The 23,666-nt window shown below is 42.2% G+C and overlaps 2 protein-coding genes across 2 annotated transcripts; one reads left to right on the top strand and one right to left on the bottom strand.

Annotated features, from left to right (window-relative positions):
* Nucleotides 1-253: 253 nt before the first annotated feature.
* On the top strand, nt 254-15,941 carry cyp7b1 (cytochrome P450, family 7, subfamily B, polypeptide 1). Its single transcript, XM_080488181.1, has 6 exons — nt 254-3,009; nt 6,575-6,711; nt 9,488-10,084; nt 12,181-12,387; nt 12,458-12,636; nt 13,778-15,941. Exons 1-6 carry the CDS (start codon nt 2,933-2,935, stop codon nt 14,069-14,071), a joined length of 1,491 nt encoding a protein of 496 aa, XP_080344307.1. The 5' UTR covers nt 254-2,932; the 3' UTR covers nt 14,072-15,941.
* A 1,642-nt stretch (nt 15,942-17,583) lies between these two features.
* On the bottom strand, nt 17,584-19,007 carry LOC308115039 (zinc-binding protein A33-like; the record flags this gene model as incomplete). Its single annotated transcript, XM_080472375.1, is given in 4 exon segments — nt 17,584-17,877; nt 17,880-18,457; nt 18,460-18,865; nt 18,867-19,007. Coding segments are annotated over 4 exon segments (1,419 nt in total).
* Between the last annotated feature and the right edge of the window lie 4,659 nt (nt 19,008-23,666).

Genomic DNA, 23,666 nt, shown 5'->3' with positions numbered 1-23,666 from the left:
CGGCGTTAAACGCTGAAGACTGTTACATGAAGCTCAAGATCAATTGGACATCTAAAGTTGAAGCAGCTTTTGGCTCCAGTAGTTCTTCACATTATGAGTATGTCGTCTTATACACGGGTCGATGCCGTTTGTGTGTTTTCAAGATGTTCCGTTATCACAGGCCATGCTACAGTGAAGCAGTGTGTACTGTCGTCTGCCTGCATGTGCTATGTCTCTGCCTTTTCTATTTTCTTCCCAGGTTTTTATTCAGATTCATTTATTTAAAAAAGAGGGGGGGAACCTAACTTATTTCTGCTCATGTCTACATGAGTAATTCTCTGAGAGTTGCTTTATTCTCATGCCTCGTGTTCTCCATTTGCCATCGGTCACAATCATCTGTGCTGCTGTGGAAACTGTGTGTTCTCTTAAGAATGATTCCTGAAAGTTTGCATTAAAAATGATGTGATAAAGAATGAGTGTTGTGCTCATTTGTGACATGAAGCAGCTTTACTTCACCTGGACAGGTTAGACATGCAGACTCGGTTACCATGGTAATTTATCCCAGTAAGAAGTGAACGAGCATCGCAGTATGGAAAACCCAGGCTTAATCCTTGAAGTTACCTCGATAAGAGGAAATCCAGAGTCGTAGTATAGGCCCCAGGTGTGGCGTGTCAGGAGACACTGAGCTCCGATTGGCCTGTGAGCCGCTGAGTGGTCCCAAAACACAAACGTAATGCGTTTATACCACTGCCAGTGAATCCGTGTCGCGCATGTGGAGGCTTTCCAAATCCTCCAGCAGTGCATCACAGAGCCACCACACACGGAAAGAGGAAAACCAGTCAGTTTAGAGACACTAATATAATGCACTCTTGACTGTGGTGTGGAGTTTTGCATGTTGACAATGTTTGAGGGATTTTTCACCAGAGGTGTAAGAGACATTTTAGTTCAGGGGTCACATACAGCATGGTTTCATCTGGAGTGAACCGGACCGGTAAAGTTCCACAATACCCTTTAAATTTAAGTTCTAAGGTTTTTCTTTGTTGTGTGGTAGAGTAAAGAAAATGTTGATATTTTCCCAAAACCAAACTATTACAACGGAAGGTTATTAAAATCTCAATATGAAGTCCAATTTTGATTCAAAATACAGTGAAATGTCACGAAAAACAAAAAAACTCTCCGAGAGCTCTTCAAGCAGTCCATGTTTTTTTTTTTTTTTACAAACTCACCCCGACAAGTTTGATAGTAACAAGGTCAGTATTTTAATGACTGCATCACTAATGTATTAACTCGAGTCTCAGTGTTGCATTGTGTCCACTACTCGGTTAGGAATTTACTGAAAATGAAACTGGTGATGAGTTAGTTAGGCTCACTTGTAGGAAAACCTCAACTCGGCGTGACAAGAAAAGAACATGTACTGAATAGGAGTGTGTGAGCAGCGAGTGTCTTCTGTGACTCTGCCACTCGACTCCACACAAGTTGAACGGAGGCTTTTGTTTGCGACTGAAAAGCCGAAGTAGAACGTTTGTGTTTCAGAGAGAAGATGAGTGGTGCCCGGCAGAGAAAAGCTGCTGTGTTGTGTTTTGGACGGCTGAATGATACTCGGCACGCAGAGGTCACTGCAGTTCAATCAGACGAGGCTGTAAACAGCTTGAACACGGAGGACAGAGGAGCTCAGTGCAGCCGGGGGACATTACAGTGTCCTGAAACAAGGAGACTCACTTGGGACCATGTCCAAGAGTGGGATCTATTCATTCGTACTAGCTCAGGAAGGCTGTGGCTCAGCTCATCTATGTTCGTGCTGTGCAGCCTCATAACGCTCCCCTTGTCCATTTACACGACGCCTCAGCCATGACTATGTTAGGTGTGTGTTGTCTCTGCAGTCCGTGTGTACTCCGTGTCTGCCGGCCCCTCAATTTGTCTCATTATATGTTCCTGAAGGTCCTCAGTGGTAACTCCAGCCATAAAGATACTTTTGGCTGTCCCTCACATTGATCCCTTAGTGGTTTAACCTTTGGCTATCCCCAATCAAATTCTCAGATCTCTCTTGTCTGGGCTTATTATCCTATATGGCTGTTCCTGGACTCTGAATGATGTCTGTTACTCCACATTAAGAGCTGTGGACCTTCCCTTGGGCCTTGTCAACCTGTTGCTTTTATGGTTTTGTACAATAGCTTATTCCGTGCTCATCACAGTTATATTTTAAACTCTGCATTATCAAACATTTAGGTAAATTTAGTTGAACAAGTCATGAGGAGGCCTCGGGGCAGACCTAGGACATGCTGGAGAGACTATGTCTTTCGACTGGCCTGGGAACGCCTTGGGGTCCCACCGGAGGAGCTGGAGGAAGTGTCTGGGGCGAGGGAAGCAGTCAGAGGTGGAGACTCTGCTGTTCTGGTTGTGGTCCGACAATAAAAGGAGGGGAAATGACTGGAAAAGCAAACAGATTGTTGGGAGGAATTCAAACCCAAGTTCAGCTGAGAGGTTCGAGTTGGAAAACACTGGTTATTTGTAACTGTCATCTTGGTGGAGATCTAGACCAATGGTGCCATTGTAGATATAGGACTTGGTTACTCCCCCTAATCACGCACGCACAGTGGTGCGACACTACCCTACCTGATCCAAAGTCAGCAACGTTTTGAATGCCTGCTTGTTTCTCTTAATCTTTAATCTTTTATGACTTCTGCATTGCCACCTGCTATACAAATAATAAATACTCACAAAATTCCATAAATGTGACGAAATAATTGCAATGTGAGTATTTATAACGTTTTAACTCTGTAACGGTGAAACCAATGCAACTCTTAGAAATAACAACTTCCGGTTTTCAGAATTTGACTTACTTTGGTTTGAAGGGTGGGACCGGAAGCAGCGTGAGTGGGCGTCTGTGGGTAGCAATAGGTCGGAGTCGTCCCACTGTGGTCGAGCCCGGTCTCCGGACGGATCGTTCAGCATCATGTTCCCGGTGCCGCTGCTGCTGCTGCTGCTCGGCCTACTGTCTGCGTTGCTGTGCGTCTTCCGCGGCAGGAGGAGGTGAGTCCGAGTCGAGCCGAGCCGAGCCGAGCCGAGTCGAGCGCAGCCGAAAGCTCCCTGAGGGGGACGACCGGAGCTTTCAGGGAAAACTCTCTTGCTTCCTAGTGTTACTGACTGGAAGTCATAAACATGCGTGATTTTATCGGTGAAACAGCGGGAGAGATAAATAAAAAAAAAAAGCTGCGCTTGTTTATAACAAATGGAAAACTTTTTAGGCTTGGATCAGAGCAATCTCTCTCTCTCTCTCTCTCTCTCTCTCTCTCTCTCTCTCTCTCTCTCTCTCTCTCTCTCTCTCTCTCTCTCCACCATGTACATTACATTCAGGTACACTGTAATTATTATATCTTAGGACATTTTTGAAATGCAGTTTGTTTTTTTTGTTTTTTGCACCAACCGACCACAACAAATTCCTCAAATTGTGAAAACGCATTAAGTTGCGGCCGCCTCCATGGGTGTGTAATGATGTCAATACTCATACTGGTGTAATACCCATCTGTACAAAAGCCTAATCTTTGAAGGTAAACCTACAATAAGCGTATGTGGTAAGAATACAGAGTTACAGGTATTTTCTTTGGTTTTCTTTATCATAATTTTTTTAAATTAGTTATAGCTTTTAAAACCATACCAAGGGCAAATATCATTATTTACTATTTGTGTCAGCCCTTCAGATGAAGACTGTTTAACTTTGAGGAAAAGACGCACACTTTACAAGAGACGTTTTCCAAAGGGGAGATAAACAGAAGAGTCCATGTTTTGGTATGAATCTGCACATTGCTGCTGAGTGAACGCACTGCGGCAACACGTGATAAAAGTTGGAACGGGGGCTTTTAATTAGTTTGAGAAGGAATGTTCCTCGTTGTGAAAGAATTTGACTAATTCACAGTGTCTTGATATGATAAAACCACAACACAAAGAGAAGGCTCACAAGCGTCAAAGGTCAATGCTGAACTCGGGTGATCTTCAGATGCATTAAAACCATGCGGGTTCTCTGGTTTTGAAATCATCACCTTCTGTTTTTATTTACCTTTCGCTTTTTCTTGAGTCATTTTTACTGCCCGTCCTCGTCTTTGACCCCTCATTGTGGTCAGTTGAAAGAATCTTCTTTTCTGCGAACTTTCACCTTTTATTTGTTTTTGTTTTTTTTGTGTCAACTTCGCCTTAGTTCGCCTCTAATCACCCTCTTCCTGTGTTTCATGAAAGTTAAGTCACGTCCCCACTCCCGGTAGAGGAATCCCACCGATGACCTAACAGAGAGAGCCAAACATTTAACAGCTCTATCAGTCCTTTACACGAGATATTGCTTTGTAAACATTCACAGTTTGCAGATTGCGAAACACTTAAGATTATGAAACCAAGATGGACTGTTTCCAGTGCATTCTTGCTCCCGAGGAGTCGTAATGACAGAATTTTTAATTCCGAAAATATTTAACACTCGATGGGGCAAATGAGAAACGGGATTATCACAAAAGGGAAAAAGAAAAAAGCATTGAACAAAGACGTAATCATCATTATGTATTGGTCGTAAACAATATACACAAAAACATGATCCCAGCTGAACTGTGGCCCGTTTGTGTGTCATCCAGTCCTTATCATTTCATCGCCATGTTTCTTCATGTATTTGTACTGAACCGATATTTCCTGTCTCATTGTATTCGTTTTGTCAGTTTATGCAAGTCGTCGTCGTCATTCTGTGTGTGTCTCATCATGTTGCCACCTCTTTTGATTTTGTAATTTCACGCTCAACTGAAGGTACTTTGAGCCTTATCTTCCTGCCCTCCCTCGTCCCTCTGAGTCACTTTGTTGCCGTTTGGCAACTGTTGTCACTCATCTTGTGTGTTGTGTGTTGCGGGTGTTTCACCTCGGTGACGACACTCTGCGGGTTTGTGCTTGCAGCTAAAACCATAGAGAGAGAGGCTATAAAATTCAACTAAATTTTTACCATTTTGTGGGGTTTCCAGGGACCCGTTTAAATGATTTATGTTTGCTTTGTTTGTCCGTTTACACAACAACGCTGCTCGGAGCCAATGAAAGCACAACTTTCTTTTCTTTTCTCATTTTGTTTTTACCTTTTTTTTTTTTTTTCCCTCGCTTAAAAAAAATAGTGAAAACACCAACCTTCTGAAAACAGCTCCAAAGGTTGGACTTATTCAAAACGCCACGTAAAAGCAAAAACCTGGCTTCACTGAAACGCTGCTACTGCACACGAACACTACAGCCACAATGAATAAGTTATTTTGTAGACAATAATGGCGGCCTCCAGGGGGGCACGGACGACTCACAACCGTGGACGACTCGTCCATGTGGTTCTGGACATCTCACACATGACTCATTTTTTTCAGCATTATTGATTTGAAGGATTTCAAAGTATATTTGACACATTTGGAAGGATTAAGTGTATTTGACACAAAAACATGTATTGTGTTTTAATGTCGACAATATTGTGTATATTTAGCGTCTTTGAAATGGCAAATAGAGGATTTGTTGGAGCAAAATAATATTCAGTTTGATTTATGAGTCGAATGGCCTTTTTTCCGAAGTAAAAAGAATTGGATGAATTTATTTCATAATTATTTCCACAACATAACTCGGATATGGATGAATGAAGGCGTTCTATAAAAAATTGAGTGAATTTTGATCAAATTTTGGCCGATATTTTTGGTACTTTTGACTTCAGGATATTAACATGCGGCTTCTGACTGAGCTTTTCATCAAAAGTAATTTCTTAAAATTTATTTACATGCACTTGCATTAATAGAATGGTAAACAAAGCCATACGATCCCCTCCTGCACAGGCAGCCTGAGGCGACGACGGAGAGCTGTTACTTCCCATGCGCATCTCCCTCCTGTGGCAATTAGTTCCTTCTGCTCATGCGCATGTAAACAGACATGGCAACCCCTGTAGTGGTTTGACTTGGGGTACTTATTGTAGTTTTATAGTCCATAGCATGGTAGTTTTATCGTTGAGAGTCACCCCTGATAGCATCCGATTCGTCGTCAGTCCATACGGATGTCGGGTTCTCTACACCTTCTTCATGTTTATAACGTTTTGTTTTCTGCACGCGTGTGCGTGGTTTCATTACAAAAACAAGCAGCAGCACCAGCGCGCCTTGGAATGAAATACAGACTCGTGTCAATAATTTATTATATTAACAATTCACTTTATGTAAAAAAAAAGAAATATGTATAATTATTAAACACACACACACACACACACACACACACACACACACACACACACACACACACACACACACACACACACACACACACACACACACACACACACACACACACACACACACACCAACCTACCAACCTTCTGGCTGGTTTGGCTGTTTTACCTTCTTTGCCTGTTTTTATCTTGGATATTAAAACAATTCTGAAATTCAGTGTGAATTGCAAATGAAATAAAAATGATAACAAAATGTTGATATCCAAAGAATTTTGAAAAACGCTTCACGGCGCTGTAGAGCCACGTGCTCTGTGCGAAGTCTTTTCGTATCCAGAGTTTGGCAGATGTTTCAACAAATGAAAGATTCTAAAGTGTCTGTGCTGCCTGTTGCAGGAGAGCGGACGAGCCGCCGTTGATCAAAGGCTGGATTCCTTTCATTGGGAAAGCTCTGGAGTTTGGGAAAAATGCTTACAAGTTTCTGGAAGAGAACAAGAGGAAGTTCGGAGATGTCTTTACAGTCCAGATCGCAGGTTGGTTTGCACATCAGGCTAATTTTTTATTTTCTATTTTTAAATCATTCTGGAAGTTCAAAGGTCAGTTTATCACAAGCCCCCAACCAAAGTTCACCTTATTCTTTGGTATAGCGACAAATAGTCATTTCAAGGCACTTTTACAGAGAAACACACCAAAAAAAAAACCTGTTACACGTCTATGACGCCTCTCCGGTCGGGGGGAAACATGCTGATTACTATGATAAATCTAGTTACCCAGTTAAAATCTCTGTTTTTAGTGGGCTTGTTACGAAAAGTGCTGCATAACATGTCGCTTATGTATCGTCGTCAGGTTGTAATCATGCACATATATATCAACGTCATAAATGTTTCCCTGCATCCCTGCTCTGCAGATTCAACCATGACGGGATTCAAAAATTTCCCATCAACTGCAATGAATTCACAAATATTGTGCTGATTGAATTGATTGTAGTTTCACCTACACCGTAAGAGCTACAGTGTGAACAGAAAATTACAATGGGCAACTCTTAACAGCGTGTTTATACCTTTTCACCCTTTACCATATTTATTGCTTTAAATAAATTGCCTTAAACTACTAACCTTTGACAAGCTCTACCTTGAGTGCTATTAATATGTAATTCCCATGTGTATTTAAAAATCCTTCAAACTTTGTCCCTTTTAACCATATCCGTACCGTGACTAAATTACTTTTTACTTCACATTACAATTAAACTTAAACCTTGAAATGATCGTGTGCTAAACTTGGCTGTACTGAAATGTTCCTGTTACACAAACCAGATAAACATAAAGTGTGTGAAATGTAGCAAAACACACATTTACAATAACAAACTTGATACTAACCTTGTTCCTTTATCAACCGGGCGCTAGTGAACCATACGCAACCAAAAAACTGCACCGTAAATGTAATTTTTCACCTTCTACAGAGCGTACGTTTCTCTTCCCATCAACATTTGCGGTATTTCTCTGAGTTAGGACAGTTAACTTCCGCTTTACGACAATTGTGAGTTGTTTCAAAGTAAAAGCACAAGCACTATACTATCATTTCAACTTAAAATAAGCACTTGGAACCATTGCTAAGAAAATAAAGTTAACATCAAGGTCATTTACTAACCGCACAGGCGGTCCAGCAAGTTTAAATGGTCTGACGTGACACTGACACTGAGCCTCTCACCTTCCTTAAATGGGTTGAGTGGATTCATCACCTGGTTCCACTGTTCACAATGTGACGGTCATCACTGTGGGATGTGGACAAAGGACGTCCACTTCGCCGTCTTTCTGCGACTGTATCTCTGTTCAACCTGCTGACGACACCCTGAGCTCAGTGGACACTCCCATCTAAGAACTTCCATGTCGAGGTTGTCGATGAATTGTTTGGTGTGGTCTTGGTCTCATGAGGTCAGAATGTGAGGAGGACTGTTCAAACACCAATTCTAATGCAACTAGTACGTTTATTGGTCCATTCATGGCTCAGTCAACCTTAACACTGAACAGTTGTGCATTCATGAGGTTAGAGAAGGTCACATCAAGCTCACCTGTAATGTTTTAGGTTCATCCTGAAATTTTGCCAATAGATTACAACATGTAGTCAATAGAATATGGTAGCTCGGTGTGCTACGTTTAAAGAAGTAAGCGTTTCTCAGTAAGTTGCACAACATTGTGTTTGCTGCTCCTGCTCAGACCGCTGGCAATGTGAGGGAGTCGTTGTTCAGGCCCTGCACGGCAGCCTCCATTCAACATTGCAAAGTTGTTTCTTTCACCTGCTTTTTATCAGCTCAAAGGGAAATTCACTCCGATGGGAACGGGCTCGACGGGAAACAAAGGCCTGCCGGGGAACCGGTGGAAAGCGCTGAAAGGCCGAGCTGCACCCCACAAGCTCTTTATGTGCTGCTCCTGGTTCTGTTTGGAGCCTGAAACAGCTCACACTCAGTCGCACTCGTACTTTTAAAAAGCATTTCATGTTAGTCGAGTATCGCTGCTTTACCGTGAGACTGAAGGAAATCCTTCCAAAACAGAATTTTTCGCTCCTTTGATTTATCAGCACATTAAGCTCAAATGTTTGTCAGTTATTTCTACAATAATAACATTTTAGAGAATCATTTTAATAATTATGTACTAAAAGAAGGAAATAGTTAAGATAATTAAAAAAAATTAAACATTTTAATGTAATTTTTAGGCGTTAAAGCAACATTTCTTAAGAGTAAAACTAAAAATTCTTGAAATATTCCTAGTTATGATTAACAAATCAGTGGAGATTTAATTCTTATAGCTCAGGGGTGTTCCACCTGTGGCTCCAGAGCCTCATGTGGCTCTTCAGCTCCTCTGTAGTGGCTCCCTGGAGCTTTGAGAAAATGATTCCCGAGTGAACATATTGCTTACATCTCTGTATTTTATTAGCAGACCACACTGATCTTCAAAAATGGTCTGAAAACAGCTAAATAAGGTAAAACAGTCAGAATAGCTGGAATTGCTAAGAATGGACAAAACTGTTGAAACTACAACTTAAAAAAAAAAAAAACAACCAGGAAAAACAGGCGAAACTAAAATGATTAATATTGCCAGTGCAGCTTTTTTTTTCAGGAAAAGGGGAAAAAAAAGAGGAAATATTTAATGTAAAAGAAAAAAATATATGTAGGAAAAAAGCACTATATAAAGGAAAAAATATAGGAAAAATAAAACTAAGAAAATCAAATGTTAATAAATAAGCCATAAAAGCTTGATTGGTCTCTGGGAGAATCATGTTTTCACTGTGATGTTCTACTCCTCCACCCTGCAGGTAAATACATGACCTTCATCATGGACCCGTTACTGTATCCCAACATCATCAAGCACGGCCGGCAGCTCGACTTTCACGAGTTCACCAACAAGGTGGCGCCCATCACGTTCGGGTACCCGCCGATCCACAGCCAGAAGCACCCCGGCATGAAGGAGCGGATCCAGCGCTCCTTCAAACTCCTGCAGGGGGACGGCCTCACCTCGCTGACAGAGAGCATGATGGGTAACCTGATGCTGGTGTTTCGCCAGGACCACCTGGGGCACGGCGGCTGGAGGAGCAGCAGCATGTACCAGTTCTGTCTGTCCGTCATGTTCGAGGCCTCCTTCCTCTCCATGTTCGGCCGCCCGGCGTCCGCCCGCCGCCACAGCGAGATGAGCATCCTGAAGGACGACTTCGTCAAGTTCGACAACATGTTCCCCCTGCTCATCGCACAGATTCCCATCTGGCTGCTGGGGAGAACCAAGGCCGTCCGCCAGAAGCTCATCAACTACTTCCTGCCTCACCACATGTTGCACTGGTCCGACACGTCGGAATTCATCAGCACGCGTATGCAGGTGTTTGAGAACTACGAAACTCTGAGAGACGTCGATAAAGCAGGTAGAGTCATTAAATCCCCTGCAGTGGCTCAAAATGCTCATGAATAACCAACACGCAGTGTTTGTGAGAACCCTTAAGACGTTAGGATCTGAGAGAAAAAAACTATTTATTGTAATACCACGTTGTGCCACACGGTGGTGAAGTGTGTTACTTCCTTGAGAGCTCACTACTGCCGCCGAAAGCACAGTCGTGGTACTGCAGAAATTCTACACATTGTACTTCTAAGCTCTTGTTCCCTAAAGACGTGCTTCTCCACTGTCGGCCTGAAGGATTAGTTTATTTCTTTCCTTATTTATTTAGCACACATTAAAATGGTGCAAGGAGGGAAGGAAGCACGATCTGCTTGTACAAGAGTTCCACACCTTTCAAGCGTCACAAACGATTCATATTTATAAGGCTAATAAATAAACTTTGAAAAAAAATGAGGACACAAAAGTAACAGAATAATAAATGTTGAATGAAAAGAATAAAAAAGAGACAAAGCACAGAATGATCATTATCAGTGGAGACCATTCTCCTCCACTGATAATGATCATTCAATTAATCATTGAAAATCCATTTGATGAGTTAAATCCCCAAATAAGACTAATCTTTTCAGATCCAGTGAAGTAAAACAGGGATAGAACGGAGATGGTAGGTATTTACGGTATACCACCACCAAAAAATTCAAAAAATTAAATCTGGAAAAATAACCATTGTTGGAATGTAGAGAAGCAAACTAAACCTTTTCATGCTCAAGTAGCTGCATTTTAATTCAAATCTAAACTCCTCAGTTCAGCTACTTCCACCATTTCATACAGACTCGATGCGTTTTCTTGCTCAGGCACGAAACAAAACTTGTCCCTCCTAATATGCACTTTTAAAAAGGCTACTTTGTTTCCCGTGAATTTAATGTGCACAAAACACACTGATTGTGTGTGTGTGTGTGTGTGTGTGTGTGTGTGTGTGTGTGTGTGTGTGTGTGTGTGTGTGTGTGTGTGTATAAAATCATATCCTGCATCATTTCTGCCCAGTTGCCATATTTAAGCAAACTGTTTCTTTTACAAAGGATTATCACCACTTAATGTTCAGGATTCCATTGATTTCTGCCTTAACTTGTTTTTGTTGTTGTTTAGAAATCATTTAAATTATAAAATTTTACATAAATAGTCAAGACATATTTTAAAATATATACAAAATGTACCCAAATTCACACATTAAACTATTCATATCTTGAAATTTATAGATACATTTCTCATGCTTGAACACACCGGTCATGAGTCATGAGGAAACTGAAGGCTTAAAGACTTTCTGCAGAATTTTACAAAAAGCAGAAGTGTCATTTTCCCAAATTCTTGAAATCCCACAAAAGGAAAAAGTTATCTTCAGGTTTAGGTAAACCTAAAATTGAATGCATTTACTATTGTTAGAGTGGAAATAAAACTGAACTAATTGCTGTTTTTGGCAGATCTAATGTGCAAATGTATCTTACACAGACAAGTAGGTTTTTAAAAACTGTAAACCAAACTTCCATAGCAATCATGGACATGTCCAAAAAAGTGGAAGAAATGCTAAAGAAAATATCCAACTGAGAATAAGGAAAACAGACTTTGGGAATTATTGAAGCCATTACTAAATGAAAATAAGATAAAAAAGACAAACAACCACCAGATACCAAGAGCCAATATTAAACCTGGAGCATCAATCACATTGAAAGAGATCAACACTCCAAAAATTCAAGAGTTAACACAAGGTAAAAGTCGTTGAGATGTCAGGATGAGCTGTGAGGAAAGAGCCGAGGATGAAATATGGGAGACTTGCATTTTCAAACGGTGACAATATGAGACATTTCAGAAGTTACATCAGTGATTTTGTTTTTGGAAGACTTCCTGTTTCTTTATCCAGAAATACAATTCTCCTAATTTATATTGTGTTTTATATTAAGCCCAGCCTGGCTTTTAACTGTTGATTCAAATCTTTGATTAAAGTTGAGTCCTGATGTAAATAAACTTCACTGGGTCCATATTTTCCTGTCTGAGTTCAGGTTTTAAGTTTGAATAAATGTAATTGAATCTATCAGGTGGATCAATACCTCTGCACGTTGTCTCCACTCTCAGCTCATCACTTTGCCATACTTTGGGCGTCTGTGGGCAACACGGCTCCCGCCACCTTCTGGGCCATGTACCACCTGGTGAGCCACCCGGAGGCGCTGCAGGCGGTGCGACAGGAGATCCACGAGGTCTTGAGCGCCAGCGGCGTGGAGTTCAGCAGTGACACGGACGTGAGGCTCGAGAGGGAGCAGCTGGACAAGCTGCTTTATCTGGGTACGTGCGCACACCGGGGGAATGTCGATGAGCGTTTCCTGATCAATAACCTGGTCGACCACCTCCTCAGAGAGCGCCATCAACGAGAGCCTGCGTCTGTCCTCGGCCTCCATGAACATCCGGGTGGCTCAGGAGGACTTCAGCCTGCGGCTGGACGAGAGTCGCTCCGTCGCCATCAGGAAAGGAGACATCATCGCCATGTATCCTCAGATCATGCACCTGGACCCTGAGATCTACGAGGAGCCGCAGGTACAGCCAACGACCTCCTGTTTGGCTTGGTCCGGTCCGGTTCGGTTCAGTTTCATATGGCACCGAGAACAACGGAGTCATTTCAAGGCACTTTCACAGCGAAAAACCCAACAATTCCACCTGAGCAAGCAAAGGAGACGGTGGAAAGGAAAAAGTCCATTTGACCAGGAAGAAGCAGTCAGGGGGGGACTTCCTGCTGTTCTGGTTGGAGTTAGTGTGGCTCTCAAACTGATGGTTCACAACTTTTATTGAACCTTGCATGTGAACAAACCACCAGAGCTACAATGTAAACAGAAAAATACAAATAGCAACTCTTAACATTTTATTTTTATTATTTTTTTTTTTTAACATTACAATTAAACTTGGGACCTTGAAGTCGCAGTGTGCTAAGCATGGCTTTTACTGAAGCGCAATAGCACCCTCTAGTGGGTGATAAAGTTACCGTTACACAGAGCAGCTAAACATAAACTCAGTGAAAGGTCACAAAATACACATTTACATAACAAACTATTGATACTCGTCTTGTTCCCTCATCAACCGAGTACTAGGGAACCGTATGCGGTTTTCTCCAACTTTGTACAGAGCATACTTTTGTCTGCCCATCAACGATCACGGTACTTCTGATTTAAGATAAGATATCCCTTTATTTATCTCGCATGTGGAGAAATTTGCAGTGGTACAACAGGATAGTAAAGAGAAAGAAGCTAACATAGCAGGAACTAAAAAAAAAAAAAAAAAGCAGATAAAAATACAATATAATAGAAAAATATGCACACGGTGCCTATAAGTGTGGACATGTACAGAATATGGGGGTGGATGTATTTTACATAGTAAATACGTTCTTATAGATTATTATAGTTATAGCACCACTTATTGCACGGTTACAACAGTTACTTCCGATTTACGACACCTTGTCTGTGAGTTCTTTCAAAGTAAAAGCATTGGCACTATACTATCGTTCCAACATAAAATAAACACTTATGAACCCTTGCAACAAATTAACTTAACATCAAGGTCATTTACAGTTGGAGGATATGAAAAGGATAAAAACAGATTCTGGGGGCGGGATTCCGAGGTTAAACTGAGACGAACATCGCTTTCATGTTTGAGCTCATCTCTTGCTCTTCCTCTCCGTTACCAGACGTTCCGATTCGACCGCTACGTGCAAGGCGGCGCGGAGAAAACGGACTTCTACAAGGACGGCCAGAAGCTGAAGTACTACCTGATGCCGTTCGGCTCGGGCTCGTCCATGTGTCCCGGACGCTACTTTGCCATCAACGAGATAAAGCAGTTCCTGGTCCTGCTGCTGCTGTACTTCGAGCTGCAGCTGGAGGACGGGCAGAGCCGCGTGCAGGTCGACTCCAGCAGGGCCGGTCTGGGGATCCTGCTGCCCGGCGCCGACATCCGATTCCGCTACAGCATGCGAGCCGTCTGACGACGAGACCGACGGTGGTTACTGACCGGACAGTCTGATCTGTGTTTGTACACTACACTACACCAAAAGTATTCGCTCACCTGCCTTCAGATGAACTGAAGTGACATTGGCTCGCAGTCTCCAATCTAATTCATCCAAAAGGTGCACTGCAAAAAAAAAAAAAAAAAAAAGTGTCACCCAAATATAAGATGTGAACAGAAAATGACCTAAACCTGGTGAAATGATTCGTCCATGAAGGAAGTAAATTTCACTTGGTAAGAAATCTTAGAAAAAATATATATTTAGAATTAGATTAAAAGTTTTTTACTTAAGTCTTTGAATTTACAGTATCATTTTTCAAAGCTATGGGGTTTCTATGGGGTTGAAGTCGGGACTCAAAATGTGATGGACTTTGCCTTGTGTGCTTGTAGTTGGAACAAGAAGGAACCGTCTACTCAGCAGCGTGCGGAGTAAATAGTTAACTTCACTAAAATGCAATCTGTAAAATGTTGGACGACAAAAGAGGGACCGGATGCTTCAACGCCGCATTTTTTTTAAATTTTTTTTTTATCCTTTATCGACAGTTGTTGCATCTCCTTCAGGTTCTGTGCCCCCAGCTTCTCTTCTTCTAATCCTGAGTAACACGTTCCCAAAGCAAACTCTCTTTTCATCTCCTATGTTTTTGTGCTGAGAACTGGCATCAGAGCATCATGTGAATGTGTTTATCTTCTCATCCCTCCTTTTTTTTTTTTTGCTTTCTTCTTGTTCGTCCAGTGTTTGAATGTGAATCTGTCCACACGCTCTCGCCCGCACTCCGCCCTGCTGTTACGCAGGCAGCGGAGACCCTCGGTCAGTGAACGCGCAGTGACACCCGAACGCATACACACACATACACACCCTGCGTAGCAGACGGCACGCCACGATACACGCCACACTCATTTCCTCATTCCCCCTCCGTATTTCGCATGACATCATTCACTGAATTCATCTTTCGTTCCCCACCTGTTAGCATAGTCAGCCAGGGGTGCACACTTGGACTGGCTATGTTTTACCTGCGCAAACATTCAAACATCCTCACACACACACACACACACAACACTTACCGGTGACATGACGCCTGGTGACAGGCAAGACGGGGGTGGAGTTAACCCCCGGGTTTATAACGAAGCCTGAGCGGGACTTTAGGGTCACGTGATCGTTTGGTGTTTGGTTTAACTATTAATTTTTGTTTATAAAGGGAAGTATTTCGTGACTTTATTTGGAGAATGTTTTTGTTCATTTTATTAGAAAAATGAAGTGTCCTAAAAGTAGGATGTGATTATTATTTGTGTTATGAAATTATGATTGGTGCAGAGGACTCAATCACACCCCTGGGAGGGGCATAACGGTATAAGAGCAGTAGGCAAAGCTGCAGACGGGAGTCATCACTGGAAGTTGCACTGTAGAGCAACACGACTCGAATAGACCTGTTTTTTTTTTTTTCAAACCCACCCAGCTAAAGGAAGAGCTGGGATCATGGTTATGTTTTTCTGTTCTTATTGTAAATATTTTTTCTCACTGTAAATATCGAGCACCGGCACTGTTATGGGGGACAATAAAAGGAAAAAGTCGACTTGCCATTTGGAATTACGGTGGTTGTTCTTTGAACGGGAGCGAACCCCGCCACAGAATCCTCTGCAGTGACCGAGTTCAGGGTTTAATTTTTGGAGCAAAGGCTTCCAAACTTTTGCAGTTCAACCGTTCACATGATGGAAATGTCCTTTATTTGAACCCTTTTCAGATTTTTGTTTTTTAGGTTTTCTCACTCTGTACCTCAGCTGTATGAAGGCCTTAACAGAGCTGCAGGTAGTATCCCCACCAGGCAGATATGGTGGCCCAGAAGGGTCAACGCAAAAGCAAAAAAAAAAAAAAAGAAGAAACCCCACAACAGAAGTGCGCAGCTGTTGGAGAAACATCTGGGGGACAATATTTTCTGACGCACTGTTTTGATCTCAGACGCCACTCACATCCTCAAACACACAAAGTCAACTCCTCGCCATGTCTGGAGGCGTGATCTTGGTCTGCTGTGGGGACACGTCCATGCAGGACGCGATCGGTGACACTGTTAAACCTCCGCCACGACAGATTCAGTCGGGAGTTCACACACAAGAGATCGCCACCAGTGTACTGTCGCACCTTATCTACTGTCTCGGTTTTGTTTATCGCTGAATGTCGAGTCGGTAATGCTGTGAAGAACCAACTTTAGTCGTGTATTAGGAGTGAACGGGATGAGCTCTAATAAAAAGCACCATTTGGAAACTTTGAGATTCAAAGTGCCAAGTTTCTTTTAGCAACTTGATTTATATTTAGTGTCTTTCCTCTTAAAGAGACAGTACAACATCTTGATGGACATTGTTGACTCAAACACACAGGCACACCTATGCGCACAGGACTAAAGGTTTTTGAAATTATTTTAATTATATATATACTGTATATACATTATTTTTTTTTATCAAGTCACAAGTAATCTATGCTAAAAAGCTGAGAAGAATATACAAAATTCGGAACTAACCAATAACACATTATAGACATGTAGATGTAAATATTCAGTTGGAAACTAAAGACATTAGTTGAAAACTGCAATGGAAATGTACATTTAAACATTTTATTTGTTTGTATTGATGAAAAAAAGAATAAAAATCGAAACACACACAAGCCAAAAATACACATTTCACTTCACCTGCACTTTATTACTGATTCAGCCACCGTGATGCTGATTTTTGACACCATGGTTCTAAAGAAAGGTTCTAAAGAAAGGTAGTCTGTTACTCAATCAACAAAGGTCAATTAAATCTGTTGCCATCATGAATGTGGAGTGCAGGAAAGAAAACCAAACATGACCTCAGTAAACAGTGAAAGAAAGTCCACTTATTATGTTATTGAATTAAAGACGTGTGGCCAGCATCTACTCAGTCACACAATGTGGAGCGAGTAGATGAGTACAAATAGCGAGGTCCAGTGACTAATACCAGTACCCATGACTGATACCAGTACCAGTGAGTAGGACCAGTGACTAATACCAGTACCCGTGACTGATACCAGTACCAGTGAGTAGGACCAGTGACTAATACCAGTACCCGTGAGTAGGACCAGTGACCAGTACCAGTGAGTAGGACCAGTGACTAATACCAGTAACCAATAGCAGTGACTAATATGAGTAACTTGGACCAGTGAATAATACCAGTGTCCAGGTCCAAATGACACAAGCTGTAATGACAACTACCAGCTTTGTTTATCAAAACTAATCAAAAGAAACTTATAAAAACAGTAAGAATGAGAAGCAATGAATCCCTTTTTCTCCATTGTAATATAAAACATGTTATTGATCTGGGAAAAAATAATGTGAATCATTTTCCAGAGTTAATGACCCAAATGTATATTATTTATATATGTTCACAGTTTTACTGACAAAACAAATATAAATTAATAAAAAAAAGTGTTATAATGAGGTATTTTCATTATTTCCAATAAAGGCTAACTTGCTTTCTCTTCAGTCACAGAGTGACCTCAGTCTGACAGACGGTGAGACGTTTGGTTTTCAACCCAGGAACTTTTCCAAGGTGGAAATAAGGGAAGAGTTTCTCAGTGAAAGTGTTTTTGTAAGTGTAGATGAGACTCCGGTCTGCAGAGTCGTAGAAGGAAACCTCCCCCTGGTCGTAGTCCAGCTGGACTCGGATCCTCTGGAGACTCTCCTTCATGCCGACTGGCTCATCGTAACCGTTAGTGCACTCTCCTCCAGCACCGTGCCATAAACTCCAGATTCCTTGTTCCGGGGAAACCGATCTCTCTCTCCCTTCCTGTCAACGGACTCTTCAGCCAGTCCAACAGCCCAGTCTGGGAGGTCTCCCGCCTCCGCCTCCCAGCTGTGTTTCCCCGAGCTGAAGCCCTCGGAGCCCAGAACCTCAACATACATACTGAATCTCTCTGGATTATCGGGAAGCTGCTGCCGAGCGTCTCCACATCTCACACTGGTCAGATCGTCAGACACGTAGAGGCAGTGGGCCCCAGTGTTTGGGTCCAGAATGACCGGAGTGAAGCGGACCTGGTCCTTCATCTTGGTCCAGACGGAGTAGCCCAGGTTTCCCAGGTGTCTGGCCACGTCTACCAGAAGTCCTGGTGGCGGCCGTGGATCCGGCAGCGAGCCCCGGGCTCTGGCTCGGCTCTGAACGCCTCGGTAGCTGCTGAGGAACGCCACGCTGGCTTTCTGCAGCTCTGACTCGACGGCGGCCATGCAGTCCAAGATGGAGGACATCTGCTCCTCGATGGTCTTCATCTCTCGGCTCACACCCTCTGCCTTCTGCTCCTCTTCCTCCCTCAGAGCCGCCAGCCTGGACTCCTCTTCCTCTCTCAGGAACCGGTGCAGCTTTTTCTGATCTGCCTCTCTGTGGACGCCAGCTGCCTCTCGGACTCTCGGACCACGCCGCCGTACGTTTCCCGTATGTGTTGGCGTTTGTTCCTCCTGTCCTGCCGAGACTTGAGCTCACGTCTCAGCCGCTCCTTCAGGTCGGTCACCGCTTCTTCTCCGGGAAGCACGTTGTGGCTGCCGTCGTGAGGAAAATGGCAGACGGTGCACAAAACTCTCCGCTCGTCCACGCAGAACAGCATGGGCTCTTCTTGGTGTTTAGGACACGCCAGCGCCACCTGCTGGTCCCTCTCTTCTCCCCCGGATGGTCCAGATCTCCGTCCGCCAGCGAAGGAGTCCGCCAGCTCCTTCAGACCAAAGTTCACGTATATTAAATCTTTGGAGGATTTTCTTTTGCAAACAGGACAGTTTTTTGTTTTCAACTTTTTCCCAGAATTGCCGCAGGCAGCGTGAACAGAAGCTGTGGTCACAGCCCAGAGACACGGGTTCCAGGAATGTTTCGTAACACACATAGCACCTCAGGAAATTCTCGACAGCCGTATTCTTTTCAGCCATTTTCTTCTTCTTTTAAAACTCCCGGCAGGACTCACCAGTTCACAGTCTCTTCAGGTTTCCAACTTCAAAATAAAGTAAAAAAATCCCCCAGTTTGAGAATTGAGCCGCTGCTCGGTTCAACGGTGTACTTTTTTACGACCTTATTCCTGATTGTTGGTTTTACAGTCAGTGGAAATGCGAGGAGACAACACACATTGGTATATATATATATCTATTTTCTTATCACTGCTGTAAATATCCACAGAGCGCTGCAGCCAAGTGTGACATGAGCCACAGCGACAGCAATGAAACCACAACAGTAACAGCAGAATTAACAGAAGTCGTCTTTATGATAAGAAAAACATGATGAAATAAGAAAGCATATTGTCTATTTGTGTCCTTGTGTCAGTAAACACACCGGCATTTGAGAAAGAGAACCTCTCTAGAAAATTGGGTCTGACGATGACAAATACCCAGTTTGATGTTTGTTGAAAAGGCATAACAGCTGTCCTGCTTCGGATGAAGCTCGTAATATTATCTTGTGATATTTTATGACACCTTCATCTCCCACACAGTCCAGGGTCCAGACCAGAACAGAGAGTTCATTGCATCTGAAGTTACGATCTTAGAGCCGCTTCTGCCAAAGTCAACAATGCCAACGGCCTCCTGAAAATTATTGTTATTCATGAAAATGTTTAAATTGATTTTCACAAATTAGTGGGGAAGCTTATTCCATTGACATGGAAAAAAAAAAATTCTGAATTAATTAGATAATTATGAGAAAAAATTATTATAGAAAAAGAGGTAAAAAAAACACCCAAAACCTTCGTGGACGTCAGAAAAAGTCGAAAATCAAAGTAGATTTTTTTTTTTCTGAGGTAAAAAAAACAACTTTGTGCGCGTCGGAAAAAGTCGAAACTCAAAGTCGAAATTTTTTTTTTTTTTCTGAGGTAAACAAAACAAAACAACAACCTTGATGCACGTCCGAAAAAGTCAAGATTTATTTAGTTTTTTGCAAAGTCCGTCCATCCACATGCCAGCGTGTGTGACTGCTTCTACAAAATGCATATCAGCCGGTTTAACGGCGATGAAAAGATGCTTCAGGACAGAACTTAGCTCATAAACACGGTGCAGTTATCAGTATAAGGACTTTGCAGAGACAGAGCAGCCTGCTGCGTTGTTCGTCGAGTACGAAGGACAAAGGCACAGATCCCGGGCTGCTTATTTAAATGTGTTCTTATGTCGATAAGCAGTAAGCGACCCGATATAGTCAGTTAATTAATAAAGAAAAAGAAATCTCGACTTTGATTTTCAACTTTTTTTTGAAGCACACGAAGGTTGTTTTTTTTTTTACACTGTATTGTATTTATATATTGCACTATATTCTTTACATCCTCTTTATATACTATTTTGATGTTAACATTTTCTGTAGGCAGCACTGAACTATGTGGGGAAACATATTAAAATATAATATTAATTGACAATATATTCTTTATTTCTTCTACAACAATGCTGCAGTAATAATTGAACAACACCGTCCTGTTAACATTTAATTAAATACATTAACACATGTGTAGTATTAAATTTGCATCTCTAGTTTAAATATATAGAATTGACGTGTTACATCAAGGACTGAAATAACAATGATCTGATCAGCAAAAATTACTGACAAGTCACGATATATTAAGTAAGTGTAATCATCAACTGCTACAGGTTGGATATTTTCTTTCACCGGTAGAGGGGGTGCACCGTTCCTGGAGGTACTGCAATACCAGGTCGATGCGTGGAGTGGACGGAGCAAGCCCCTATTCCATCTCCCTGCTCCAAAAATCAATTTAATATATGGTCCCCGGGTAGGGGACGTATCAGATATTAAACTGATAAGAACAGATACTACACTTGATCTTAGCCAAAAGGCCGAGAAGCGATATCGACAATGGGTCCGCGGGGAGGACGTGATTCTCCGTACTGTCAGTACGACTCCGGGTGCGACACTAACGCGTGTTTAGTCACGACTTTAAATAAAATAGAACGAATAAACAACAAGGTCCGAGCGTCGGTGACGTTGATTCGATGTGATTTTAGACATTGAAGCGAGTTTATTTTTGAACCGAAGCAGGGTTCTGCGGACACGTGATCCATTTGCGGTCCAATCAGAACCAGGAACACCGAAATACACATTATCAAAGTTTGTTTGTCACGCACACGATGAGTGCACGCTTGCTGTTGTTTACTTATAATAAATAATACAAAAAAAATTACAAAATACTGCTCGTATGACGAGCGTTTAACTCATTCCGAGCAAAAACTTGCACGGTGTTCCACAATAACATATCCGTGTGTCAGCGGAAACAAACAAACGTTCCGACCACCACAGTAGGAGGCTGGCCTGCGGCGCCCTCTCGTGAAAAGGAGGGGTATTACAGTACTACTTACTCGACTCAGACTGCTGCTCAACAAACTCACGCATTGTAACGCCGCCAAGCAGTTTCCAGATCCTACTTCAAATATATCGACCCAGAACTCGAGAGAGCGTAAACAACAAGTGTTTTTTTTCTTTAACATGCGCGTCAAAAACGTCCCACATTAATAGTCGAAGTGACAGTCATTGTCTTAAGTGCCTCCACAGGATGTTCAATAAAGGCCACAAGGCCTCGTTAACGAGCCAATAATTAACGCTGTACAACCAACCAACTCGACGGAAATAATACAAAAAGATGTGTGAAATCTTTTAAGATAAACATTTAACAAAATAATATGTTGAAAAGCGGCATGGCACAGAGTTTAATCCGATTAGTTATTATAATTACAAATACTAAGATTTTACTCCCCGGGAATTAGTTAACAGTGAGAAAAAAAAAAGAACTGGTTGAATTAATGTTAGATATAGTGTTCTAGGTTGTTGAAGAACTAATGAGGTTTTTGAGTGAATAAACTTACTTTAAGTTTTTTATCATTCACCAAGGTTCCTCCCTCCGGACACGAACTGCGTGTACTGAGTACAACTGGAATGGTCCCGGCTGCGCATGCGGAAAGAGACCCCCGCCACGATACGTCAACAAATCCGCCATATTGGACCGGGCAAAACACTGGCGGGTGAACCAGGGACAGAAGCTGTCAGGACTAAAATGATTGTTTTGCACTTACATTGCATCACGTGCATCAGTGCTATATCACACGGAGTATATCAAAAGAGTTTAATAGGTTTTGTTAAAGTTGACTTAACACTTGTGGAAGACTGAACATTATTCCATTTTACGAGGTAATTTATTTTAAAATACCATCATTTCCTTTTGTCTCATGTTTGATTGTAGTTTAGGGACCAGTTTAGGGAACCGACATTCAGGATCTCATTATATTTGCCTCAGTGTGGAGGTGTGAGTGGTTGGCTTGGACCCCTGCTGATAAAGGTGAGCTGGAGCTGGGTTTGGTGTTGTGGGGGTCAGGGCTGTAGAAGTGGCAGCTTTAGGTGATTTCTAACAGGTTTTAACAGGAGTATATGTGTGTGGGAGACCTCGTTCATGATTTTCAATCTCGTTAGTCATTAGCTGAGAGATGGCATTCTAGCTTTTGTACTTTTGTACCTTCACAGACCTGCCTTTGCCCCTTGGATTTGCTATTTTTAGGCAGAGTAAAATCAAAATAGGCATATAAACTGAACACTATGTAAATTGCCTTTTTTTTCAAATTGAAATTGGGGACATTGATTTTTTTTCCCCTACTGAGGCAAAAATACATTGAATTAATATAAAATGATAAACAAAAAGTACAAAGAACTCAAAATAACACTGGACAGTCTGCACCCAACAACTCCGTAGTCTTTTTTTAACTTCTTAATTTTGTTGAGGAGCTGGTGGAGGCTGCGTTGGTATCCTGCTGCAGCGCTGTATTTCGTCAAACACTTTTTATGTATTTTTTATTTTACAGACCAAAGCGTCAGGAAGCAGTCTCTGGTCTGGGACCTGCTTGGAGGCCACCAGTGATCACAGGTGGGGCCCCCAAGTCTGAATCTAAAAAAACCCCAACCTTTAGTTTAAAATAAAACCCACAGACACGATGATACATTTCAAAATGCTTTATATACAAGTTGCACAGACAACATAAAGACTGAAAACGATAGAAGTTTTTTTTACACTTTGTACATTCGCTGACTAGAAACCACTGACGGTACTAACAGAGGTGACATGAAGGGGGCGACAGAGAGTCCAGAACACACACAAAGTAAGTCACAAACAACACAGCTCACGCCTCTGTGTGCGCTTAGAAGCCGGACAGCTAATAACCCATGTCCAAGTGTTTGAGATGAAATGTGCCAAACAGAAGCCCCTCCGTCCTCCTCGTGGTGTGGTGGGCTCTGAGCGGGAGCCAGTAAGGCACAGCGACGAACAAGAGGAAATCAAATCTCCCTTTTTCTGTTTTTTTTTGTTTTTTTTCCCCCCTGTTTGGAGAAAAAAACACAAGTGAAAGACTGTGCCGTTGTTTCGTGTAGAGCGACTACAGACCCACGCAGACACGCTACGACCCCAAAGACACCGAACGCAGAAAGTCTGGAAACAAGTAGCAAATACACTCATGAACACAGTAAAAAAAAAGCACAGGAAGTCCACAGCAGCTCATTTCCGTACTGTACCGAACCCTCATGTGATTCTGTTCGATCCCTTCTCAGTTCGGAACCAACGT

The sequence above is a fragment of the Lipophrys pholis genome (genome assembly GCF_963383615.2).
Source record: "Lipophrys pholis genome assembly, chromosome: 1".
In the NCBI taxonomy this organism is placed as follows: domain Eukaryota; kingdom Metazoa; phylum Chordata; class Actinopteri; order Blenniiformes; family Blenniidae; genus Lipophrys; species Lipophrys pholis.
This window is presented reverse-complemented; position numbering and strand designations above follow the sequence as displayed.